Source organism: Anolis carolinensis, chromosome 3 (genome assembly GCF_035594765.1).
Source record: "Anolis carolinensis isolate JA03-04 chromosome 3, rAnoCar3.1.pri, whole genome shotgun sequence".
Lineage (NCBI taxonomy): Eukaryota > Metazoa > Chordata > Lepidosauria > Squamata > Dactyloidae > Anolis > Anolis carolinensis.
This window is the reverse complement of record NC_085843.1, coordinates 159,616,998-159,639,380: the sequence shown is the minus strand read 5'-3', so window position 1 is coordinate 159,639,380 and position 22,383 is coordinate 159,616,998. Positions and strand designations below refer to the sequence as shown.

The following is a 22,383-nucleotide window of genomic DNA, read 5'->3' as shown; positions in this document are numbered from 1 at the left end:
GCTTGCTGTGTTATCTGTTCTCCCCTCTGCCCTCTGTTCTCTGCCTATTTGCACTCTGTATGTATATGTCATCTTGAGAGTTTTCCATTTGTTAGTAAATCTTTTGTAGAAAGCCAAACAGGCTTCAGCCTATTTATTGGTGCCAGTGATTCTTCGTTGATCTTCCGCTGCATGTGTGTTTATCCAAACCGCGCACTCTGACAGTGGTTATGGGCCCAGGTTCAGAAGAATCCAGAAGAGGATCAGAAGGACCAGCTGGATCAGCACCAGCACCTACTCCAGAACCTGTGACTGTGCCAGAACCAGACCAGTTTCCAGTGTACCCAGTATTTAGCTGAATTGCTAAATATAAGGCCTCCCCTGAAAGTAAGACCTAGCAAAGCTTTTGTTTGGAAGTATGCCCAACGCACAGAACATCAGAGCATGGAGGATCGGTAAATGTAAGTACCATAGAGTCTTGTACATGGATATATTGGTAGTAACAAGAAATTCTTGATAGGATTCACAGTTTGTCTGGTTATGTTGGTTTGTGATAACAACTACTGTACAGTATATAATAAATGTTCATTTTTTTGTTCAAGAATAAATGTGAATTCTTCATGGAAAAATAAGACATCCCCTGAAAATAAGACCTAGCGCATCTTTGGGAGCAAAAATTAATATAAGACACTGTCTTATTTTCGGGGAAACACGGTACTTACCTTATAGTTCACCTCATAGTCATTATAGTCATTATAGATAGTGCTTATCATAGCCTTGTACATACCCTATAGTCCTTACCTTATAGTTTCCTCATAGCTTGTGTGTTTATTCTTTATAGTCTTTATAACCTTCATTCTCTATCAATATAGTTTTATTTCTGTATAATTTCAGCAATTTTACCTCATATTATTTCTAATACAGTAAAAGGACTATTTCCTGTGTTTAATAAACTTATTTTTGGTTATCTTTAACCAGCTTCAAGAGTGTTTACTTTGGGGTTTGAGGTATAATTAAAGGGTAAACCGAAAGCCGCTTGGGTAGCCAGACCTATAGATAGCCATTTTCCCCAGCGTGCCTTCACAGTGAGGGAGAAGACTGGTTGATGCTTAACTAAAAATCTAGCTTTAATTTTGTGAAACAAAATACAGTCAGTCAAGACATGATTTGGCAATTTTGACTATTTCAATATTAGATTGTCTTAGATAGATAGATAGATAGATAGATAGATAGATAGATAGATAGATAGATCCTTCTGCCACTGCATCCTAAATCTCTTACTTATGGAGATCAACTAATGGTAGTGATGGAAGGTTCTAACATACTTGAGCTGGGCATTAGAATTGTGCAATCAGAGTATAGTGCGAGCCGTTCTGTGTCCTGGCTTTTGGTGTGGACCCCGATCCATTGTTTGAGAACCTCCCGAATATGGGAGGGCAGATAACTGTTTTTTGCTCTGGGGGTGCCAAAAGATCCATTTTCTAATGGCCCATTATGGGGGGGGGCTTCTCAGGCTCCCCTTCCCGTCATTTTAGGCATTTAAGTCATTTGATTCTACTTTATAGGAGAGGCGCTTAGCTGCAGGCAGGCGTGCGTGCTTTAAGGATGCTTCTTACTTGTTTCTACTCTAGAGGAGTGGTGCTTGGCTGCAGGCAGACACGCACTTTAAGGAGGCATGTGTTTTCTCTCAATAGCACCAGCACGCCAAGCAGCTTTCCAAGAGGCATTTTAAGGAGGCCTGGGGAAGGAAGAGCTATGACCTGTAGCTCAGTAGAGCTATCTTTCCTGCACTACCTTAAAAATCCTGTTTTCAGTGCTTGCAATCTCCTTTCTGCTTGCTGGTTTTGCTTCCTTAAAGCTGTTTCTACTTCTACTCTAAAGGAGACATGGACTACTCTTTTTGTTTGCTGGGATTACTATTATTATTAATTATTATTATTATCTTTTAGTATTTTTGAAGGAGAGGAAGAGAAGGAGAAAAATAAGGTAAAAGGGTGCCTCTCCCTCTCCAAGCCCCCAAATGCAGGTGTGCGCACCCCACCCACTGTCCCTCAGGTCCCCAACTCCCAGTTACTCCCATTAAATAAAAATAATTAGGAAAATAAAGGAAAATCAAAAAGATTTAACTGTGATGCTGAATAGGGGAGGAGGAGCCAAGATTGGCTCCTGCTTGCTTTCATGTCGGGCAGATTTTCGTACTTGGAGGGCCCTTACAGTTACATGCTCCCGAAGTACCAAAGATACTGAAGGAAACAAATGAAACAGGGGAAACGAAATCCACACAAAACCCTACTGGGCATGAAGAGAATCCTTCTGGGAGTTTGTGACCCAAGTATGTGACTGTGGCTGAATCTACACTCCCCTATATCCCAGTTATCTTCTTATCCCAGATGATCTTTAAGTGTAGACTCATATAATCTGGTTCAAAGCAAATAATCTGGGACCAGTAGCTTCACCAGAGGCTGGTAAGTTGCAGATCAGGGCATGGTCAATTTGATCATCCAACCACTTAAATGCCATTACCAAATATAGTTTTTCAAGATACACACTGATTATTAGCCTAGAGAGAGAGAAAAGAGAATTGGAAGAGGAACTAGGTAATGGAAAAGAATAATCGAGATAAAAAAGCTGTTCACAGACCCACTACCTCTGGGTAGGACTCAAACAATTCATAGACTGGACCATCATATACTAAAAATTAGCCACACACACACACACACAGACTGACATCATTGACTCATAGCCTTCTTACCATAATACTTACTTCTACAACTTCTTCAACAAATTTGATCTTCAGGTTTTCCAGTTCAATGGCAATGGATTTCTTTTCCTCCTGAAGAGTTATAATTTGATCTCGCAGATCTACATTTTCAAGAGTGGAGGTGGAAGTTCAATTTTCATTTGACTTTCCAAGCATACAAAACACATAGAAAAAAAGTATGCTGGCAGAAAAGCTGAAGAATCCAGCATCAATAGGTCCTTAAATTATTGAGAAGGTAGATGCCTTACATGTAGATCCTGTTACAAGTTGCTTTATCAGTTGCCTGCTTTGTCTGATCCTTTGTCTGAGGCTGATTTTGATTCTGAAGACCTGCTAGCCTGTAAACTCAATGTGCACTTAGCCTGCTTTAAAGGGGTTAACACACGGTAATTTCAAAGCCCAATTATAAGTTATGTATTGCCCTTAATACCTATACTCTGCTGCTAAAAACAAAAAAGAATGCCTTGCCTTCTCACTGGCAATGGGATGAAACACATTTTGCCTTGGAATTTTGTACATTTTCAAGGTTGCATTTCAGTGAAGAAAAAAAGTGCAAAAAAAAGGTGGACACCTGTAAATTGTGCTTGATTAAAATGTGCATATTTTTAAAATGTGCACAAATACACATCTGCCAGTAGGATCAGTATGCAAAATATGTAAATGTTAGTATACATACATACAACAAGACAAACAGTTTGGAAAAATACACAGAATTTTTCACATAACTATTGAAAAGACTTTTGCTTGATACAAAAATGGACGTTATGTGAAAAGCATTAAGATTCTGAGAAATGCAACAAAAATTGAACTGACAGATTTTCATGTCTCTATTAATAATCTAGTATCCCTATGGCAAAAACCCTACTACACCTAGGAAAGTCACATTCCACAAACTGGGAACCATTGCCCAAAGAGATTCTCAGTATTCAGTGAAATCAAGCCATTTGGCAGCCTCCAATGACTCCATATTCATAGGGATATTTAGCAGTTACAACACAAACATAATTTTCCATTAGTTTTGAATATGTATATATTCTCTTTGTAGAAAGCAATTAAACAGAGTATAATAAAAAACAAATAAGAATATTATGAAATACAAAACGAGTATTGAAATCCAGAAAATGCCCTCAAAATGAAATAGTAAAACATGCAACAGATTAATTGGTTTTAATTAGCATAATATAAACAATAGGTATTTAATAACAATTGATTTTTAATAACAGCAAATATCAGAGGAGGAAGTACATTTGTAGGACGAAAATAAAGCTTTCTGTATAGCTGCCACAGTGATTTGGCATGAGCTGAATTTCATAATGAAACCATCTTTGCGGACAACAGATTGAATGAACTCTAGTAATTTTGTCTTTGGAAAAATTCTTGTAGAATATTATTAAGAGGAAATGTTTCACAGTATTCTGCAAATATCAGAATCACATTTTTTTAAGACAGACTTGAAAGTAGGAGTAGAAAAATCGAAACTATAGGCTTATTTACACTAAAGATAGTCTGCCTTGAATCCCATTTCAGTAGTAAGGTGGGATAAAAAGAAAGTTCTTCTGAAATGTCTATTCTATTTGGTTACAGAGGATGTATATTATGGAAATAGTGGACAGTTTTTCAAAGGATGAGTGCACACATTTTCCAATAGGATTTCGCCCTTCAACATACTCACAAGGATACAAGAAGGCATTCGATGAATGACAAAAATCTGGAAATATGGAAATAGTTAAGGACACTCCAGGATCGATGCAAGGTCTAAAGGTTTTATGTGGAGTCTGTGATAGTTTTATAGTTTTAATGGTTTTAATCTATTGTCATATGTTGTCGATTTGATGTGTGAAGTTTTATACATGTGAGGCATTGAATTTTGCCATTGATTATGTTGTGAAACGCTTTGAATCCCCAAGGGGTGAGAAAAGTGGTATATAAATACAGTGATGGGCTGACAACTTCGATCTCATAAGGGCAGTGACCCTGCTATGGTTTTAGGTTATATTTTAAAGAACCCAAAGTATTAAATGATGCCCACATATAGGTTCAGCACTTTAGATAGATCCTTTAAAGTTCAGACTGAAGTCTACAGTGAATCTACGGTCAAGATGACAAACATGGAAGCCACCAGCTACTAGCATAGGCAAGAACCAAGGAACAACTGGACCTGTTTGGACACTGAAACATGTCCAAGTGCATCAGGCATCTTCTGCTGATCAAAATTTACATGAATGTGTACATGTGTCAAAATAAAACGTATGTGAATTCTTCATTCCTCATGTTTCCCTTCACTGAAATATTTTTTTCACATGGGAGCCAACCCTGAAACCTGCAGTCTAAAGAATGACCAAATATCAGTATACCATGACTTGTTGGTTCAGCAAAGTAACAGCATCCCATTAATGACTCCTCTCAGGAACGAACTCTAGCAAACTTAACAGGGTCAGAAACTGGGTTTTTAAGTTGTAAACAAAGTTAAATATATGAGTATTAACATTTCTTCTAAAAACTCAAAACTGTTTAAGGACAATAGATGACAGAAAATGTGGACAATTATTGCTATACCTGACAATGGCCGTAAGAATTATCTTTGCTCAGATTGAAAGATTGAAAGGCTCAATGATTCTGATGCAAGAGGATTTATTTATGAAATAAGTGAACTTGCAGACATGGATAAACTTACTATGTAAATCAAGGAGAATTCTCTAACCAACTTTAAGAAAAACTGGGGCTCATTCATTGTGTTCCTTTAGTAAAGATTGGGTCAGATCTCCATCACTGGTTTTTTTGGACTAGAAGAGTGTTATTACGTGGATGTATCAATGGTTCTTTTTCACTTAATGGATGTAGAATGCTGAGAGATTATAACTATTAGACAGAGAATGTAAAGCCCTTAGATTAGATAATGCAGATTGTATGTCGTTTTCTGATGCTTTGAGTGTAGTTGTAGTATGTTTTCTTTTACTCTATTGAAATTATTTTTAACTTTTTAAAGTCAGTTTGTATGTTTATATGTAGGTTTTGTATTAATCTGTTTAAATAAAAATAATTATTAAAAATTAATCATAAAAACCCAGTACGTCTCAGGTAAATGGAAAGAATCAAACTCCTATAGATATCGGAGCTCATGGCGCTACAGAGCAGGGTGGAGAACATGTGGCCTTCTGAATATTACTGAGTTTGAACTCCCATTATTCATGGTAAGCTCACCCATTGGCCAGGAATGGCTAGAGTTGGAGCCTAACAGCATCTGAAGGACCTGAAGTCCTTCAACCGTATTATAAAGAACCAATTACTATTTATGGAGCAACCTGATGTTTGTTATTCATGGTTACATTTAAAAATGAGAACTTCGTCCTACTATCTAGGCAACTGATTACCTTTTATCACCTGCTGGCATTGCAGTGATTCACATGCACCAGGGCTACTTTCTGTATCCGTAGAGGACTCATCGTCATCTATGTTAATTTCTTCAGTAATGATATCTGGACCCAGCTTTGCCATATACAACATGCTGATTCTTTTCAGAGTCTTGTTTTCTTTGTTCAGCTACAAATGTAAGACAAACCAGATGCACTGTTAACTAAAACACCCTGATTAAATTTGTCTTTATTACTAAAAAAATCCCATAAATATGCCTGTCAGCATAAAGCCACCAAGAAGCTTGAATAATGGGGATGAAAGAAATGACCCCACAATAAGCAGTATATTATCGCATGTTAATATTTATTCGTTGGTCTTCCAGGGCTTACTCAGGACAGCTAATAAACTACAACAAAACTCCAATCAATATAATAAAAAAGGGTGCAGGAGATAAAGCAAAGACATTGGGAAAAAACATTGTTCAATGAAACAAAAGCCTCTCTTTTGTTTTAATGAAGAGAGAAAAAATAAGCTAAACTTTTTGTCTTGTCTTTGTTCTATGTCAAGGCATTGAATGTTTGCCTATATGTGTAATGTGATCTGCCCTGAGTCCCCTTCGGGGTGAGAAGGGCGGAATATAAATACTGTAAATAAATACTGTAAATAAACTATTTTGGGGAGGGGATGACTAAACTTCCAAGGCTAAGAATTAGTCAAAAACTGGAAATGTCTTCACCAATATTTCCACTGTGTCAGCAAGAGAGAGTGTGATGTAATGGTTTGAGCACTGGATGATGATTCTGAAGACCAGGGTTGGAATCCCTGCTTGGTCATTGAAACTCATTGGGAAGTCACACTCTCTCACGCTGAGAAGAAGGCAAAGGCAAATCCCTTATGAACACAGCTTGCATGAAAAAAATTGTGATAGGTTCACCCAACAAAACAAGAAAAAACCAGCAATGAGCTAGCTGGGTCTGGAGAGAACATAACTTCCCAAGTTCTGCTCAAAATATCTCATGAGCACCAGGTTGGGAAAGGTTGCCAAATGGTAAAGAGATAGATTTTGGGCATTGTGGACCCAAACACAAATCCTGAGCCATGATTCATACAAGTGGCAGCTTTTTCTACACAATGTGCACTCCCACTTCCCCTAAGTGGTTTTCCTTTTGGACAGAAAATATGAGAAATTCTGCATGGCATAGTCACCATATATTAAGAAGTAAGTCAGCCTTGACACAGCTGTCCAATAGGAAAGATAACATTATGTGTCACTATAAGCAAAGAATGGAAAGAAAGGATAGTTACATCCATAAATTCATTTTCTTACTGATATGTTGATTGACTATCTTATGAATCCTAATGTAATATCATTATGCAAACAATTAAGTAAATACTTCCAGAAAGTACAGTGCTAATGCATCTAAATGAAAAAAGATTTCCTGCTGGTGTGATTTTTGCCACATCTGCAGAAGTACTTTGAGAAGGGGGAGAGATCTGCAAATGCACCCAGACCAAGTCGGCATTGCTAATGAAATTTGGTACAAAATTGCTGCAATCCATTTTCTGATGATGAAGTGGTTCAGATGTGTTTTTCGCAACTATATATATATATATATATATATGTATGTGGGTGGCTATGTGTGTGTATGTGTGTATCACACAGAGATAAAAACATTCCTTAATAATAATAATAATGCACTTCTGATGAGATGGAATATAGAAAATTATACACTTGGTAAATTCATCAACCTAGATGCAATCAGCAGAGCAGTACAGGTCACCTTTCGCTTGCTCCATGGTTTGCTTTCATAAACAATCACCTGAAATGCAGTCCTCGGACTGACTTTTCCATTTAAATCAGACACTGAAATGTTCATTATTCTTTCATGTCATGGATACTTGGGGCATTTTTAACATGTTTATCATTTCACCCAGATATATAGATGAGGGAGATATATATATATATATTATGATAGTATTCCTCATATTTTAAAAAGCACTAAAGTTAGGTCAAGGAAATTTACCTTTTGGGAATGTCAGATAAAAGGAGTGTGTGTGTGTCATATATATATATTTGTGTGTGTGTGTGTTATACACAGTAGAGTCTTGCTTATCCAACCTCCACTTATCCAACGTTCTGTATTATCCAACGCAGTCGGCCTTTTAATAGTCAATGTTTTTGTAGTGAATGTTTTCAATACATTGCGATATTTTGGTGCTAAATTTGTAAATACAGTAATTTCTACATTACGTTACCGTGCATTGAATTGCTCTTTCTGTTGATTTGTTGTAAAACATGATGTTTTGGTGCTTAATTTATAAAATCATAATTTAATGTTTAATAGGCTTTTCCTTAATCCCTCCTTTTTATTCAGCATTTTCACTTATCCAACGTTCTACTGGCACGTTTATGTTGGATAAGTGAGACTCTACTGTATATGTATGTATGTATTCTGTCCAAAGGAACATCATTAACGTAACATCCAGGCCTATACGTATATATTTTGCTGCCTGAGGCAAAGATAATTTCATCGGGGGGAGAGGGGGAGAGCACTTCATAAAAGGCAAATATGCAAGCCTACTTGCAACCTGTGGCAAGCAAGTATCTAGCAAATGATCGTTTCACAGCCAGTGTCTACATAGTGATCCTAATGTCACAATGTACAGTTGTCCCTCTGCTGTTATGGGTTTCACACTCATGGTTTTGATTGTTTGTGAGCTTGTGCTGCTTCCCCTGCATCCTAAGATTGGAGTCAGGGTTTGTACATTCAAGTAGCAGCCACATCCTCAGGAAGTGAGCAAGGGGGTTATTTTTTGGGGGGCGGTGTTTCTGTTCTGACAGTATCTCCCTTCTTTTCCCAAATGAAACAGATACTCATGGTATGCAGGAAGAGGAGACACCGATCCTGGGTCACTTCACTTACCATGTGGATCTAGGTCATCTTCGTCTTCCTGTGCACCATGAATATCTTTTTTGTCTGGGCAAAGGGACCGGGACATATATAGTATATATAAGTTGTATACTATTTCCTACTGAAGTGTTTTTAGTGTAGAAATGTTGTCACAGACTGAGATGAGCATCCATACTTCAGTTAACAATTTAACAAGATGTTCTACATGTGAAAAAATGTGTGCTTTCTTTGCACAACAACAACAATAATAACTTCACCTCCATCACCCAGAAGGGATTCAGGATGGCTTACATATGGCACAAAGTGACTAAAACAACACATAAAACAAACACACAGTACAATACATAATAAAAACAGTAGTATATAAAACAACAATATGAACTCAGAACAGCACCCAATAACCTATAGTGTCGGCTATCATAAAAACATTGCCAACTGTAAACAAGAAGAAGGGAAATTGATAGTACAAGTTGTAGCTAAGGAGCAAGGGAATTGTTGTGATGGAGTCTTTGAATAATGATACTACTAGGTGCACTAGAAGAGGAAGAAAGACTACTCGTGAGCAAGACTCCAATGAGGAGCAACAAAGGAAGCGGATCCAAGAAATACTTATGGAGCCTACTGATGATGACTCATTTGAGGGTTTTGAGAGGGATGATGGGGTTGAGAAACAGGAGGATGGGATGACAAGTTCAGAGGATGAGGTAATGGACTGGACTAAGGTGCGAGAGATCCAGGACATCTTTAGAGAACCCACAAGTAGCGACACGTTTGAGGGTTGGCACAGTGGGGATACAGCTGGGTCTTGGGGAATTATGGGTTTGGATAAAAGATGGACTGGGTGGAGGGATCGGCAAGGGGCTTCAGCTGAAAGGAGGTCTGGTGGGGAGTTGTCTGATTCTAGCTCTGAGGAGGAATTAAGGCAACAGGCTGCAGCTGCTAGCAGGGTGTTGGCTGATTCTAGTTCTGAGGATGATTTGTGAATAAAAGTGGGTTTGGGAAATGGATCACCTTTGCAGTCGGCAAAGTGTTGTTGGGTGTTCGTGTGTTCATGTGAGCTGTTTGGGAAGACGTACTTTGGGAAGACTTCTGTGAACTTGCTGTGCTGCATTCTATGTTTTGGCTCTGTGTATGACCTGGACTGGATTTCGTATTGCGGACTTCTCCTTCTCTGACCTGGACTGGATTTCATATTGCTGACCCGGATTGGACTCGACATTGTGTTGGGTGACTTCAACAGATGTCTTCGGGGCCCCTGCTGGTCGTCAATTCCTGCCTGCTGGCGTCGTGCTGGGAATTGGAGTGCCTTCTTTGTTGTTTTACAAAGTTTGTTTTTAAACCAGATTATACTCCGGTTTAATCTGGGTTATTTTCCAGGGTCTGGGGTTTTGTGTTGTTTGCTTGGAATTCTGTGTTTCACACTGAAGATTAAGTGTTCTGAGCCTTTTGAGTTTGTTTTTGGGCTCCTTTTGGTTGTGAACTAATAAACTGTATTTCTACTAACGTTTGGCCTGGCGCTTTAAGGAGTCTGTGTTGCAACAGGAATAGTATGAAAATGCTGTGCTGTATCGTAATTGTGGGCCATTGGGTTAGACATTCTCAAAGGTTTGTCTAAACATCCGAGTCTTCAATTCCCTCTGGAAGGAGGACAGGGTGGGGGCCTGCCTAATCTCCCTGGGGAGGGCATTCCAAAGCCAGGGAGCTACTACCGAGAAGGCCCGCTCCTTTGTCACCACCAACTGTGCTTGTGACAGTAGCAGGACCACGAAAAGGGCCTTCCCGGCAGATCTTAACCGTCATTCTGGTACATAGGGAGGGATGTGGTCACGAAGATAAGCAGGGCCTGAACTGTGCACAAAATGTATCAATGTCAGCAAGGTTTTATATGGTCTTCCTGTGAGTAGACACTTAATGCAATATTCCTTGTGCTGACATATTAGAAGAAACTCAAAAGTAGGGTTGTTGTATGTCTTTTGGGCTGTGTGGCCATGATCCAGAAGAAGACATACAACAACCCTGTGATCCCGGCCATGAAAGCCTTCGACAACACAATTCAAAAGTAAATCCCATGCTATTCAATGAAATCAAATGCCAAGCAATGAGCTAGCAATTGTAGGCATATAGCCCCATTCTGTCCACGTTTATTCAGGAGGTAGTTTCACAGGATTGAAACTGCAGCTACTTGAAAAGATCACAGTACTTTTTCAATGCCCAAGCAGATAAGAAGTGAGTGGGTGGGGAAACATTCTGAATTTCCCTTTCAATATCCTGAAAGTACTTTTACACCCAAACTTTGTGTTCCAATCAGAAAAAAGGAAACTTACCTTTGTCGCAAGGGCTTCTGCACTTTCACGACATGTCTTTTCGATTTCAAGGTGGTTTTGTATACAGCTGACTTCCTCAATAACCATGTGAGAAACTGAAACACATGCGGGAAAGAATTTGATTCATATTGAGTTTGATATGAGTCAAGCCTTCCCCTCCTCCCTCATTTTTGCTCAGAAAACCCATCCTATGATTATGAATATCTACTTCATGTTAGCTACTTTTTAAAGGCATGTACACATACACTAAAATATACAGAGATATATATCAGGACATGATTGTCATGACAGAAAAAGATGCAGAATCCTAAAACCAGAACTAAATGTTTACATTAAAGAGTTTTAAAAGCATTTGTAAAAAAAATAGAAGGCCACCAAGTCCAAACATAACTCTCCTTGCAGGAATTCACAATCAAAGCACTTCCAATAGATGAACAAAACAATCTCATTGGGTTTGACTTGTTCATGTGTTCTTTCTTTCTGGACAAGTGGTATCAGAAAGTATCAGAAAGTCAATGTACCTCAACCTGTTGAGATTTCTTTTCTTGTAAAGAACAAAAAAAAAGTGAACATTTATTCTTCCTAACACTATCCTAGAGGGTTTTCGTGCCCTTTCCCACCAAATCCCACATGAAAACATCCAAGAGGTAGTTCTCTGTAGTTGTAGGCCAATGTTTTCTTCCATGTCCTTGCAACAAAAACATACTATATGGATGACAATGTTAATAAGATGAGAGTTCTAAGTTATTATGGGATGTTAGGTGAAGAGAAATGTTCTCTAACTCATTTGAATACATGCCCTTTAGGCCTTTGCATGTTAAAAATAGATGTGCTTTGAAAGCAACCAGTAGTGAAATCCACATCAGGAAAGTAGTGAATCCATTCTTTAAGGTCCAAACATTAGAGTCCAGTCCATACTTTAAAGTGTTGAACCTATTTTGCGTGTAGAGTTAAACCCTTTGGATGGCTCTTTAAAAGTTTTGATTTAAGACTTTATCACACAAACCCGCAATTACACAACAATTGTGTTATTGCTGACAGTGGATACATACTATGTTGAGCGCCCTTGATATTGAACCTCACTCCAAATCAGCAATTTTTCTGATTTGCCAGTTTGTGTTCCTAGGATCATACTTCCACACTCCCTTATAACCACACTACTGCTGTTGCTTATTTTTTCATTTTCATTTTTAGTGTGATTGTGTAATTCAAGCATTTTTAAAGATCAATATAAATATAAAATATAAAATAAAAGGAAAGCAGATAGCATGGAAATAGTGAGGGGAAAGGCAGAGAGGAGGAGAATCCTGCTTCCTGATGGCATACTGTTGGCATGCTAGCACAGCAGTGGAAGGGACCAATAATAATAATAATAATAATAATAATAATAATAATAATAATAATCTTTATTTATATACCACCCTATCTCCTGAATGGGACTCAGGGTGGTTTCCAATAATAAAACAACACATACATTACATTACAGTGTAATAACAAATTTAAACAAGGTAAAACTATACAATTAAATAGCAATAAATAACACTTACACAACCTGATCAAGGGGACGGGAACCATAAACCAAATATATTAACTAAATCATTTCAGGCTAGATAAGTCTTGTGCAGTATATTCAGGTCCAGAGATCAGCAGTATTCCAATGTAATTACTCAAAACCTGCCAAAACAAAATAGTTGATGGATAGGATTGGGAGCTATTAATGGCTTTTACCCATTCGGGAGGGGGGGAACGGTAGTGAAATGCATATGGCATTATATGATAAGTAACATAACTAAAGATGATGGTCCAATTGCCATGCTGGTTTGCCTGCCTTGTGCGATAAAGCCAGAGCAGATTCATCACCCCACTGACATGGAAATCATTAACCATCAACAAAAACAACAGGAGACCGGTGATACTTTCTTTCCCATACACACTTTCTCATTTGCTATAATTGTTATTTACTTTTTCAGTTCTGCCAACATCTGGCACCACACCACCACAGGGATGGACACAAATAGTCTACACACAAAGAGATAAATAAAGACCCAGCAAGATTTGAAACACATTGTTATAACGGGACCTAGAGAACCACCACATGGCAGTAGCATTTCATGGAGACAAGTTAAAAATGTAGTCTGGCCCAGAGACATTGTCTACACTGGGATCATGCAATCACAGAATGTAGAAACAAAAAATATCAGCATACGTTCCTGTGCTTTAAGAGGCTTATCTTCTATTAGGTCAGCCCAGGCCACCGATTTTTGCTGTGTGCCACAAGCCAAGAACCAAATAAGCATGGTGCTCCATGCAGCGATACTATCAGAAAATGGAATGAGTTGAGCAGAACGGGATGAAATTCCCCCAAGCAATCTGGTCTACTTGCTGCAGGGGGAAGAAAATCACATTCACCAGGCCACAATTCTATGAATACTTGCTTCATAGTAAGCGCCAACAAACTCCGTGAGACTTTTTTATGAGTACACATGCAATCCTTTTCATTCTTAAACATCTAGTGAAAAAAAGCAAAACGTAAGAGAACATTTTATAGCTTTCTATAACTCTCCCATTCTCTTTCTTTCTCTTTCTCAAAAGAGACAGGGAGTACACAGACTAAATTGTACACAGGTTGAAAATCCTTTATCTGAAAATCTGAAATCTGAAATGCTCGAAAATCCTCCACATGAGCGACTGACAACTTCATCACAAGGGGCTAAAATTGATGGCATGCACCGACCTAGCCCCGGTCACTCATGGGGCTGGCTGGCTCCCATCAGATGACATTGTGCCAGCTCCATGGGTGAAAGAGGGCAGAATCAGTGAACTGCCATGGCAACATGGTAGGTTTTCCATGTCACCATTTACTTTTAATAGGAAAAGCAGCACTCTCCATGTGCGCACCATGCTTTCCCCCATGGAATCAATAGCTACAGGAGCCAAGTGATGTGGGGCAAGGGGTGGCAGCTTCCCCACACTCCATGGCGAAGTGAGGTGAACCTTTTTTGGCAGCCATGTGATGCTGACACTATTGCTTTCCAATGGTACAATATAAACAAACTTGGTTTCATGCACAAAATTATTCAAATATTGTATTGTATATAAAATTATCTTCAAACTATGTGTATGAAATATAAACGAATTTCATCTTTTACTTGGGTCCTATCTCCAAGTTGTCTCATATGAATATATCCCAAAATTTTTAAAAAAATCAAAATCTGAAACACCTCTAATCCCAAGCTTTTCAAAGAAGTGATACCCAACCTCTATGAAAAGTATAAACATGGAAAGGGAACATTTTAAGTGTGCTTATTATGCAGAAATATGTGTCAAAGAGGTTTGTATTTCTTTTCAGATATTTACACAACATCCTTCAAGATCTAAGATCTGTTGGAGAGGCCCTTTTCTTGGTCCCACCTCCGTCCGTGGGGATGAAAGAGAAGGCCAGTGGTGGCCCCCTGGCTCTAGAATTTCCTCCCTAGAGAGATTAGGCTAGCCCCCACTCTTGAAGTTTTTCAGTCTAATCTGAAAACATGGCTTTTTAAACAGGCCTTGGACACTGATTAGAATTTTAGTGTTTAGATTTGAGGACTTAGTGATTGCTTCACTCTGGCACTTTAGATTGCTACTTGAAGACAACCATTTTATCTACCAAGTACTGCTGCGATTTATGGAATTTTAAATTTAATTATGTGATGTTTTTAGGTGAAAGTGTTGTGTAAATTTATGTTGTCATTGCTTTATATGCTTATGTAGTGTGTATCTTATGTGTACGGAACTTTGGAGTGCTTTTGTGAGCCACCCTGAGTGCCTTCGGGGAGATGGTGATGAAATATAAATAAAATTGTTTATTATTATTATTATTATTATTATTATTATTATTGATTTTCTTGAAGAAACACAATATACACAAAAAGAATACATCATATAGTACAGTTAAGTCAGAACTTTAAAAGTTGATCTCTCTGAGATCTTCCGGGGAGGCCCTCCTCTCACTTCCGCCTTCCTCACAGATACGTCTGGTGGGGACGAGAGAGAGGGCCTTCTCGGCTGTGGCCCCTCGGCTCTGGAACTCCCTCCCCAGGGAGATTAGGTTGGCACCCTCCTTACCATCCTTTAAGAAACAATTGAAAACCTGGATGTTTGGGCTGGCCTTTGGAGAGACAGCTATTGGATGACCAGCCTCATTATAATTCTATTCTGAATGTTATTAAGTTTCTTTCATCGGGGTATTTTAATCTAATGATTTTATCTTATATTGCTGCTATAGTCCCCTCTCTCCACCTTTGAAGTTGACAGATTTGCATTGGTGGTTGTTTGATATTATTACTGTTGTATAAACCTTTGTTTTAACTTCTGTTTTTATCATCTTCTTGTGTTTTAATCTGTGTATATTGTTTAATGTATTTGCGCTGTTACTTTTGTAACGTTGTGAGCCGCCCCGAGTCCCCATGGGGAGATGGTGGTGGGGTATAAATAAAGTTTTATTATTATTATTATTATTAAAAGTAACTAGTTAATTCAAAAAAGTAATTACCGTATTTTTCGCTTTATAAGACGCACTTTTTCCCCCAAAATAGAGGGAAAAACTCAGTGCGTCTTATAAACGCAATATGACCTCACGTGGGCGGAGCTAGAGGGGTTGTGTGGGGTTGTCCTCCTCCTGGCCTGCTTCCTGCCCCACGGAGGGCTCCCTGCCCCACTCCCCTTCGCCTTCCTTCCCCACCGAGGCCTTCACCTGCCTGGGGAGAGAAGAGGGAGGGAGGAGGACTCACCTGGGGCGCTGCAGTCGGCGCAGACCTCGGCCCGAGGCACCTTCCGAGACATCCTGCACCGCAGAGAGGAAGGAAGGAAGGATGCAGAAAGGGGCCCTGGGCCGGCCCTCGGAGAGGAGGAGGCATGGGACAACTTGAGCCTTCCCTCCAGGGGTTTTGGCCTGGCGGGGAATGGCGACGCCGCTGACGACGCCGAGGGGACACCCGGCATCACGGCAAGCAAGGGAGGCCTAGCCTGCGCGCCTCCAACCACCGCCTCAGCTGCAGCAGCAGCAGCATCTTCCTCCCCAGCCGGGCCAGACCGGGGACAGAGTGCGCATGCGCAAACCCTCCCTCGCTCCCTCCCTCTCTCCCTCATGCGCTCTGCGGAGAGAAGCGTCGCCTAAGGCAGACAGGCCCGCCTTCTCTGTGAGGGCAAGTTGGGCATACTTCTCTCACGAAAGAGGCGCCCAAATGCTCACAACACACGGAATCGTGCGTTAGGAATTCTGTCAGTCGGAAAGGAGTCTCCTGCACTTCTGAGAGAAAGAAGTTGGCTTCCATACCTAAGCTTGAGTCTGCTGCCCTCTGAGTCTAAAGCAAGCATGGGCAAACTTGGGCCCTCCAGGTGTTTTGGAATTGTGGGAGTTGAAGTCCGAAACACCTGGAGGACCCAAGTTTGCCCACGCCTGGTCACTTTTTACACCTACATCATTTTGTGATACAGTCAGTGCCAACAATGAAGCCATCACGGAAGAAGTCAACACTTCCCCATTTTCCTCCTCTGAAAACTAGGTGCGTCTTATCATCAGGTGTGTCTTATAAAGCGAAAAATACGGTAGTGGCTATTCCAAAGCCAAAGGAATGATTCAATTAAAGCAGTGGTTCCCAAACTTTTTTTGACCAGGGACCACTTGAACAAGGACCACTTTGACTAAAGACTACTCTCCAACATTAGTACCAAAAGGGTTACAGATCAGTTTTTGGTCAACTTTAGATTCAGTTTGGTTATTTGGGGTGCTGAATCAGAAAACTGCATTGGGTAGACCACATCAGCTCTAGTTTCTGATACAAAACATATGCCATCCAGTAGTCGCTATTTGCTCGTCCACAGAAAATCATGTTTAATAATCTAGAGCTGATGTGGTCTATCCAATGGAATTTTCTGAATCAGCACCCCAAATAACCCCAGGAACAGGCCTAAAAACGAAGATACCAAGGTGCCCTCACTTCCAAGGGGCCCTCACTTCCAGCCGCCACATGGAATGGCTCCGCTCATGTTGAGGGAGGAGGAGGAGAAGCAGTTGTCAGGAGGTTTGTTGTTGTGCCTTTTATGGGCAGTCAAGTCTCTCCCCTCCCGACATCCCTGTTGTTTCAGCACTATAAGTGGGTTTCACAAGACTAGTCGCTCTCATTGCAAAAGGGGTAGTAAAGATTTAGTTCTTGGGAATAACTGGTGGTCCACTGAATTAAAGGGTGTAACTTTGAAAAAAGCTATTTTGTTTTCTTTCTTTTTTAAAAAGTAACTAAAGTAGCTACTTTTGAAGTTTCCTTTTTAGGTAGCTTCTTTTAAAGGCTATTGGCAGTGGGGGAAAAAACACACTCAAATAGTGAGATCATAAATATTCCATCAGTATACAAGTAGGGGGTCCTTGGTGGCACAGTGTGTTAAAGCGCTGAGCTGCTGAACTTGCAGACCAAAAGGTCCCAAGTTCAAATCCCGGGAGTGGAATGAGTGCCCGCTGTTAGCCCCAGCTCCTGCCAACCTAGCAGTTTGAAAACATGCAAATGTGAGTAGATCAATAAGTACTGCTCCGGCGGGAAGGTAACAGCGCTCCATGCAGTCATGCCATCCACATGACCTTGGAGGTGTCTATGGACAACGCTGGCTCTTCAGCTTAGAAATGGAGATGAGCACCAACCCCCAGAGTCGGACACGACTGGACTTAACATCAGGGGAAACCTTTACCTTTACCTATACAAGTAATACTGCAATCTCTTTTCATGTTACAATCACAATGGAATTATTTGTAACAAATTATTTGTACCAAGTTACTTCAAGGTTCTGTCTCTTTCATGTTGTCTAATCTGCCGTCAAAAGAAAAAAAAACACAGAAAAAGTGATAGATTGTCATTTCTTCCTATCACAAATGATTTGTCCTTCATAAAGCAAGCAAAGACAGTTGCTCCTCTTGATTTTAAAAAACAGGATTTCATGTTTTAAGTTTTTTAAAATACCTGTCTTCCAAGAGATGATAATTCATGATTCATTTAAGATTAGTTAACCTGCAATTATGATTAAACCCAAGAAGTTAAAAATATGAAAAATTAAAAACAAAAAAAGAGAGAGACTTCATAAGACAGCCCAAAGTTCTTATTACGCTGATATTAAAATTCATAAAGCAACTCTAAGTGGCCAGAAACCTCTCCAACCTCAACATTTTTTCAGGGGTAATAATAATATGCAGCAAACGCAGGCCAACCAAAAACCACTTAACTAATTAGTAGTTGCAGTCACCGAGAAAACATGAATCAACACTGTTATTACAAGTGGCACATTTGAGTGGCATCTAATTATGACTTGATGAGCTTGATACTTGCATTATCAACATCACGACCACATCCCATCAGGGACTAAAAGCCGCTGATGGCATTGACTGCAAGAAACTCCCACTCAATGGTACCGCAGCACCCAACAATCTCCTTGGCAGGGGCACGTTAAGCGTAATTACTGGCCGACATTGTAAATAAACAGGATTGGAAGTGAAAATTGTACCAAGTGCATAAGACACAATCTGACACATTGGAAGTGGCAGCCTTAATTGAGAGTTTCTTTGACTGCTCAAGATCATTTCAACTGCATTTCTTGGAGGACAGTGATTATAACTGTGGAGACAGACGGCATAATGGTATCAGCACTGCTGACAGAGCAGTGAATTAAATTGTATCTGCTGTTGTGTGAAAGCCTTGATGAGAAGTACAGATCCTTAGTGGTCTTATCATTATCACACAATGGTCATGTTGTCATCAACCTCTCTGGCTCCAATTGAAAAGAAATGATTGTGTGTTGAAGCTTCCCCCCGACTCCCCCCATACACCTTCTATCTCTTGTGCTGAATAGAACCAATTTTCAGAGAGCAATGAAATCACGCTATAGGGCCTAAAATGCAGCTGCTTGGCATACAAACTGGGCCCCATTAAACAGGAATCATGCACAATATGTGTTTATGCCGGGAGAACAAATAGAAGCTGAGCGCAGGCCAAGTTTATTCACAGACACAAAGCCCGTGTAGCTCTTCATCAATATAATTGCCTTTTATATTGTCGTTTAAATAATGGGCTCCATTATTGCTGTAAAATCCTAATATTCCTGGTATTTTATTGCTATATTTACAAAGTATGTCCTTTTTTTTTTTTGAAGCAAGGGGGGGAGGACTGTGGAAGGGAAGATAAAGGCAAACTATGACATTTTACAAGGGCAAATATTACTTTTGAATTTTAAACCTTAGCTACTTGTCACTATTCACCAGTTTCTCAAATTTCAAATATCGTAACACAAACAGGCCACAAGGTGTAGATGTGGGTGGGTATGCAGTATTATTTCCATTCCCCTCTCCCTTCAAAGGAATCTGACTTCTTAGACTATATATATATATATATATATATATATATACACACACACACACACACACACACACACACACACACACACACACACATACACACACACACACACACACACGGTGCTGCCAACCTGATCATTTCATGTCACCCCAAATTTAAGACTGTTTCACAGGAAGTATTGCAAAACTGCATTTATTAACCAATGTAAACAACAGCTGTTTAAATGTCTTTGTCAAATATGTGTTAGGTGAAAGGCTGTGTGTATGTGTTTTAACCTTTTATTATTAATCCTCCAACAAAACATGTTACAGTGACACAGACCTAACACAACAGGCTGCGAGACTGTTGTCATCTCCTCTCTCTTGAAGCTATTCAAAGGAGACTTTCCACTCCCATTAGCTGTGCTTTGTTACCTCCAGACACCACACTGAATCAATAGAACCATTATCATACAAGAGGAAAACGGGATATTTGGCAGGAAGGGGGGTGAGTTGTTAGCATATTTGTTCCTTGGGCCAGTTGAAGACATTGCCATAGTGACTTTAAACATGACTACGTGCATGTGTTGATAGTCCATAAAGAGGGAATCTGAGTCTGAAAGAGGCATTGCCCAAGGCTTTCAACAGCAAGCAAATGAGCCTGGTTCTCTCACACCCCCTGCCCCATATAAGACACATGATGACACTATTATAGGTTCACCATAGGTTGAAGACACCTTTTTGTTTATTTCAGTATGTAGCTGCTCATAATACAGGTTGAGTATCCCTTATACAAAACACCTGAGACCAGAAGTTGGTATTTTGGCTTATTTCATTGGTGTGTGTGTGTGTGGAATATCTGTATTTTCATAGACATACATAATGAGATGCCTTGGAGAAGTCTAAACACAAAATTTGTTGATATTTTATATATCTTATACAACCTCCATTCCCTCTCCCACTGAAAACAATAATGACAATTAAATAAAAATTTGACTTCCCACCTCTCTAAAAACATAAAGTGAATATGTTGAATCACAGAATCATAGAATCATAGAATTGGAAGAGACAATATGGAACATCTCCTTGGGTGAGAAAGGTGGGGTAAAAATGTTGTAAATAAATAATAAATAAATAAGCATCTAGTCCAGTGGTTCCCAAACTTATTTGGCCTACCGCCCCCTTTCCAGAAAAAATATTACTCAGTACCCCCTGGAAAGGGGGGCGTGGCTTAGAGGGGTGGGCGTGGCTCCTGCTCAAGAGGGCAGGACTGAGACTCTCTCCTAGTCCAAGATGCAGGGCTGGGAGGGGGAACTGGGTGGGGCCACAATTGGGCGGCCAGGACTGGGATGGGCGGAGTTACGAGCTCTGAGGCAGGGCTGAGCTTCTATCCCTGTCCTGCGGCACCTCCCAGGACACAGGGGTCAGGGCTAGAGGAGGGGGCGGGGCCTCTTCCCAAGTGCTTGACGGGGCTCAACTTCTATACCTCACCCCTGTGTTCTAACAAGCGCCTCAGGGGAGGTATACAGAGGCTCAGCCCTGTCTCGTGCTCTTCGGAAGAGGCCTCGGCCCCACCCCAGCCCCACCCTTTAGTCCTAAAAAGCCTCTCAGGAGAGGTATAGAGGCTCAGCCCTGTCTCCAGCTCTTGGAAGGAGGGCCCGCCCCCTTCCCTAACTCCGCCCTCTGTGTCCCAACAAGTGCCTCAGGAGAGGTATAGATTCTTAGCCCTGCCTCGGCCTCTTGGGAAAAAGCCACGCCCCTCCTCTGGCCCCGCCCCTGTGTCCTAATAGGTGCAATCACCACCCCCCTGGATCACTGCAGCACCCACCAGGGTGCCCACTTTGGGAATCACTGATCTAGTCCAACCTCCTGCCATGCAGGAAAAACTCAGTCAAAACACCCCCAAAGACTATGTAAAAGTCTCCAAATAATGAGCTCAACCACACTCCGAGGCAGTGAATTCCACTGTTGAACAGCTCGTATGATCAGGAAGTTTTTCCTAATGTTCAGGTGGTATCTCCTTTCCTGTAATTTAAACCCATTGTTCCGAGTCCTAGTCGCCAGGGCAGCAAAAAACAAGCCTGCTCCTTATGACATCCTTTCAAGTATTTAAACATGGCGATCATGTATCCTCTCTTTTTCTCTCCTCTGCCTTACTAGCCCATTATTATTAATTTTCCAAACCTGCAAGCATTTTCATATTTTCTTGATATTTTATAAATGTTACAATTGATCCCCATTCATTTAAGGAAGTGGGACATGAGAGAAGCCTCCCACAAGGATGGTAAAACTATCAAACCATCCGGGTGTCCCCTGGGTAACGTCTTTACAGATGACCAATTCTCTCACAACTGAAGCGACTTGCAGTTTCTCAAGTCGCTCCTGACATGGAAAAAAAAATAAAGAAGTATATATAGATTTGTCTTTTATTAAGATGGACTGCATATCCATTTCTTCGAATTCAAAAAGTTTTATAATTCAATTTTCTCTTGAAGGTAAAGTTTTATTCTTCTATTTTGGCACATAAAACATTCTTGCTGCTAGAAGCATACAGTGTAATAACTTGAAGTTCAAATTCATTAGGAAGACTCTTCTCAGTTTTCTCTTCTGCAGGCTAAACATGCCCAGCTCTTTAAGCCACTCCTCATAGAACTTGTTGTCCAGACCCTTGATCATTTTAGTTGTCCTGCTCTGGATGCTTTC

General features: G+C 40.2%; 1 protein-coding gene across 3 annotated transcripts in view; it reads right to left on the bottom strand.

The window, feature by feature from the left end:
• Positions 1 to 22,383, bottom strand: part of shtn1 (shootin 1) — a 144,950-nt gene that overhangs the window by 84,737 nt on the left and 37,830 nt on the right. For all 3 annotated transcript variants that reach the window (XM_062975662.1, XM_008114814.3, XM_062975663.1), the window contains exons 4-6: positions 11,331 to 11,425; positions 6,112 to 6,280; positions 2,744 to 2,841 (exon numbers count right to left, since the gene is read on the bottom strand). In XM_062975662.1, coding sequence (XP_062831732.1) covers positions 2,744 to 2,841; positions 6,112 to 6,280; positions 11,331 to 11,425 — 362 coding nt within the window. The remainder of the gene's footprint in view (positions 1 to 2,743; positions 2,842 to 6,111; positions 6,281 to 11,330; positions 11,426 to 22,383) is intronic.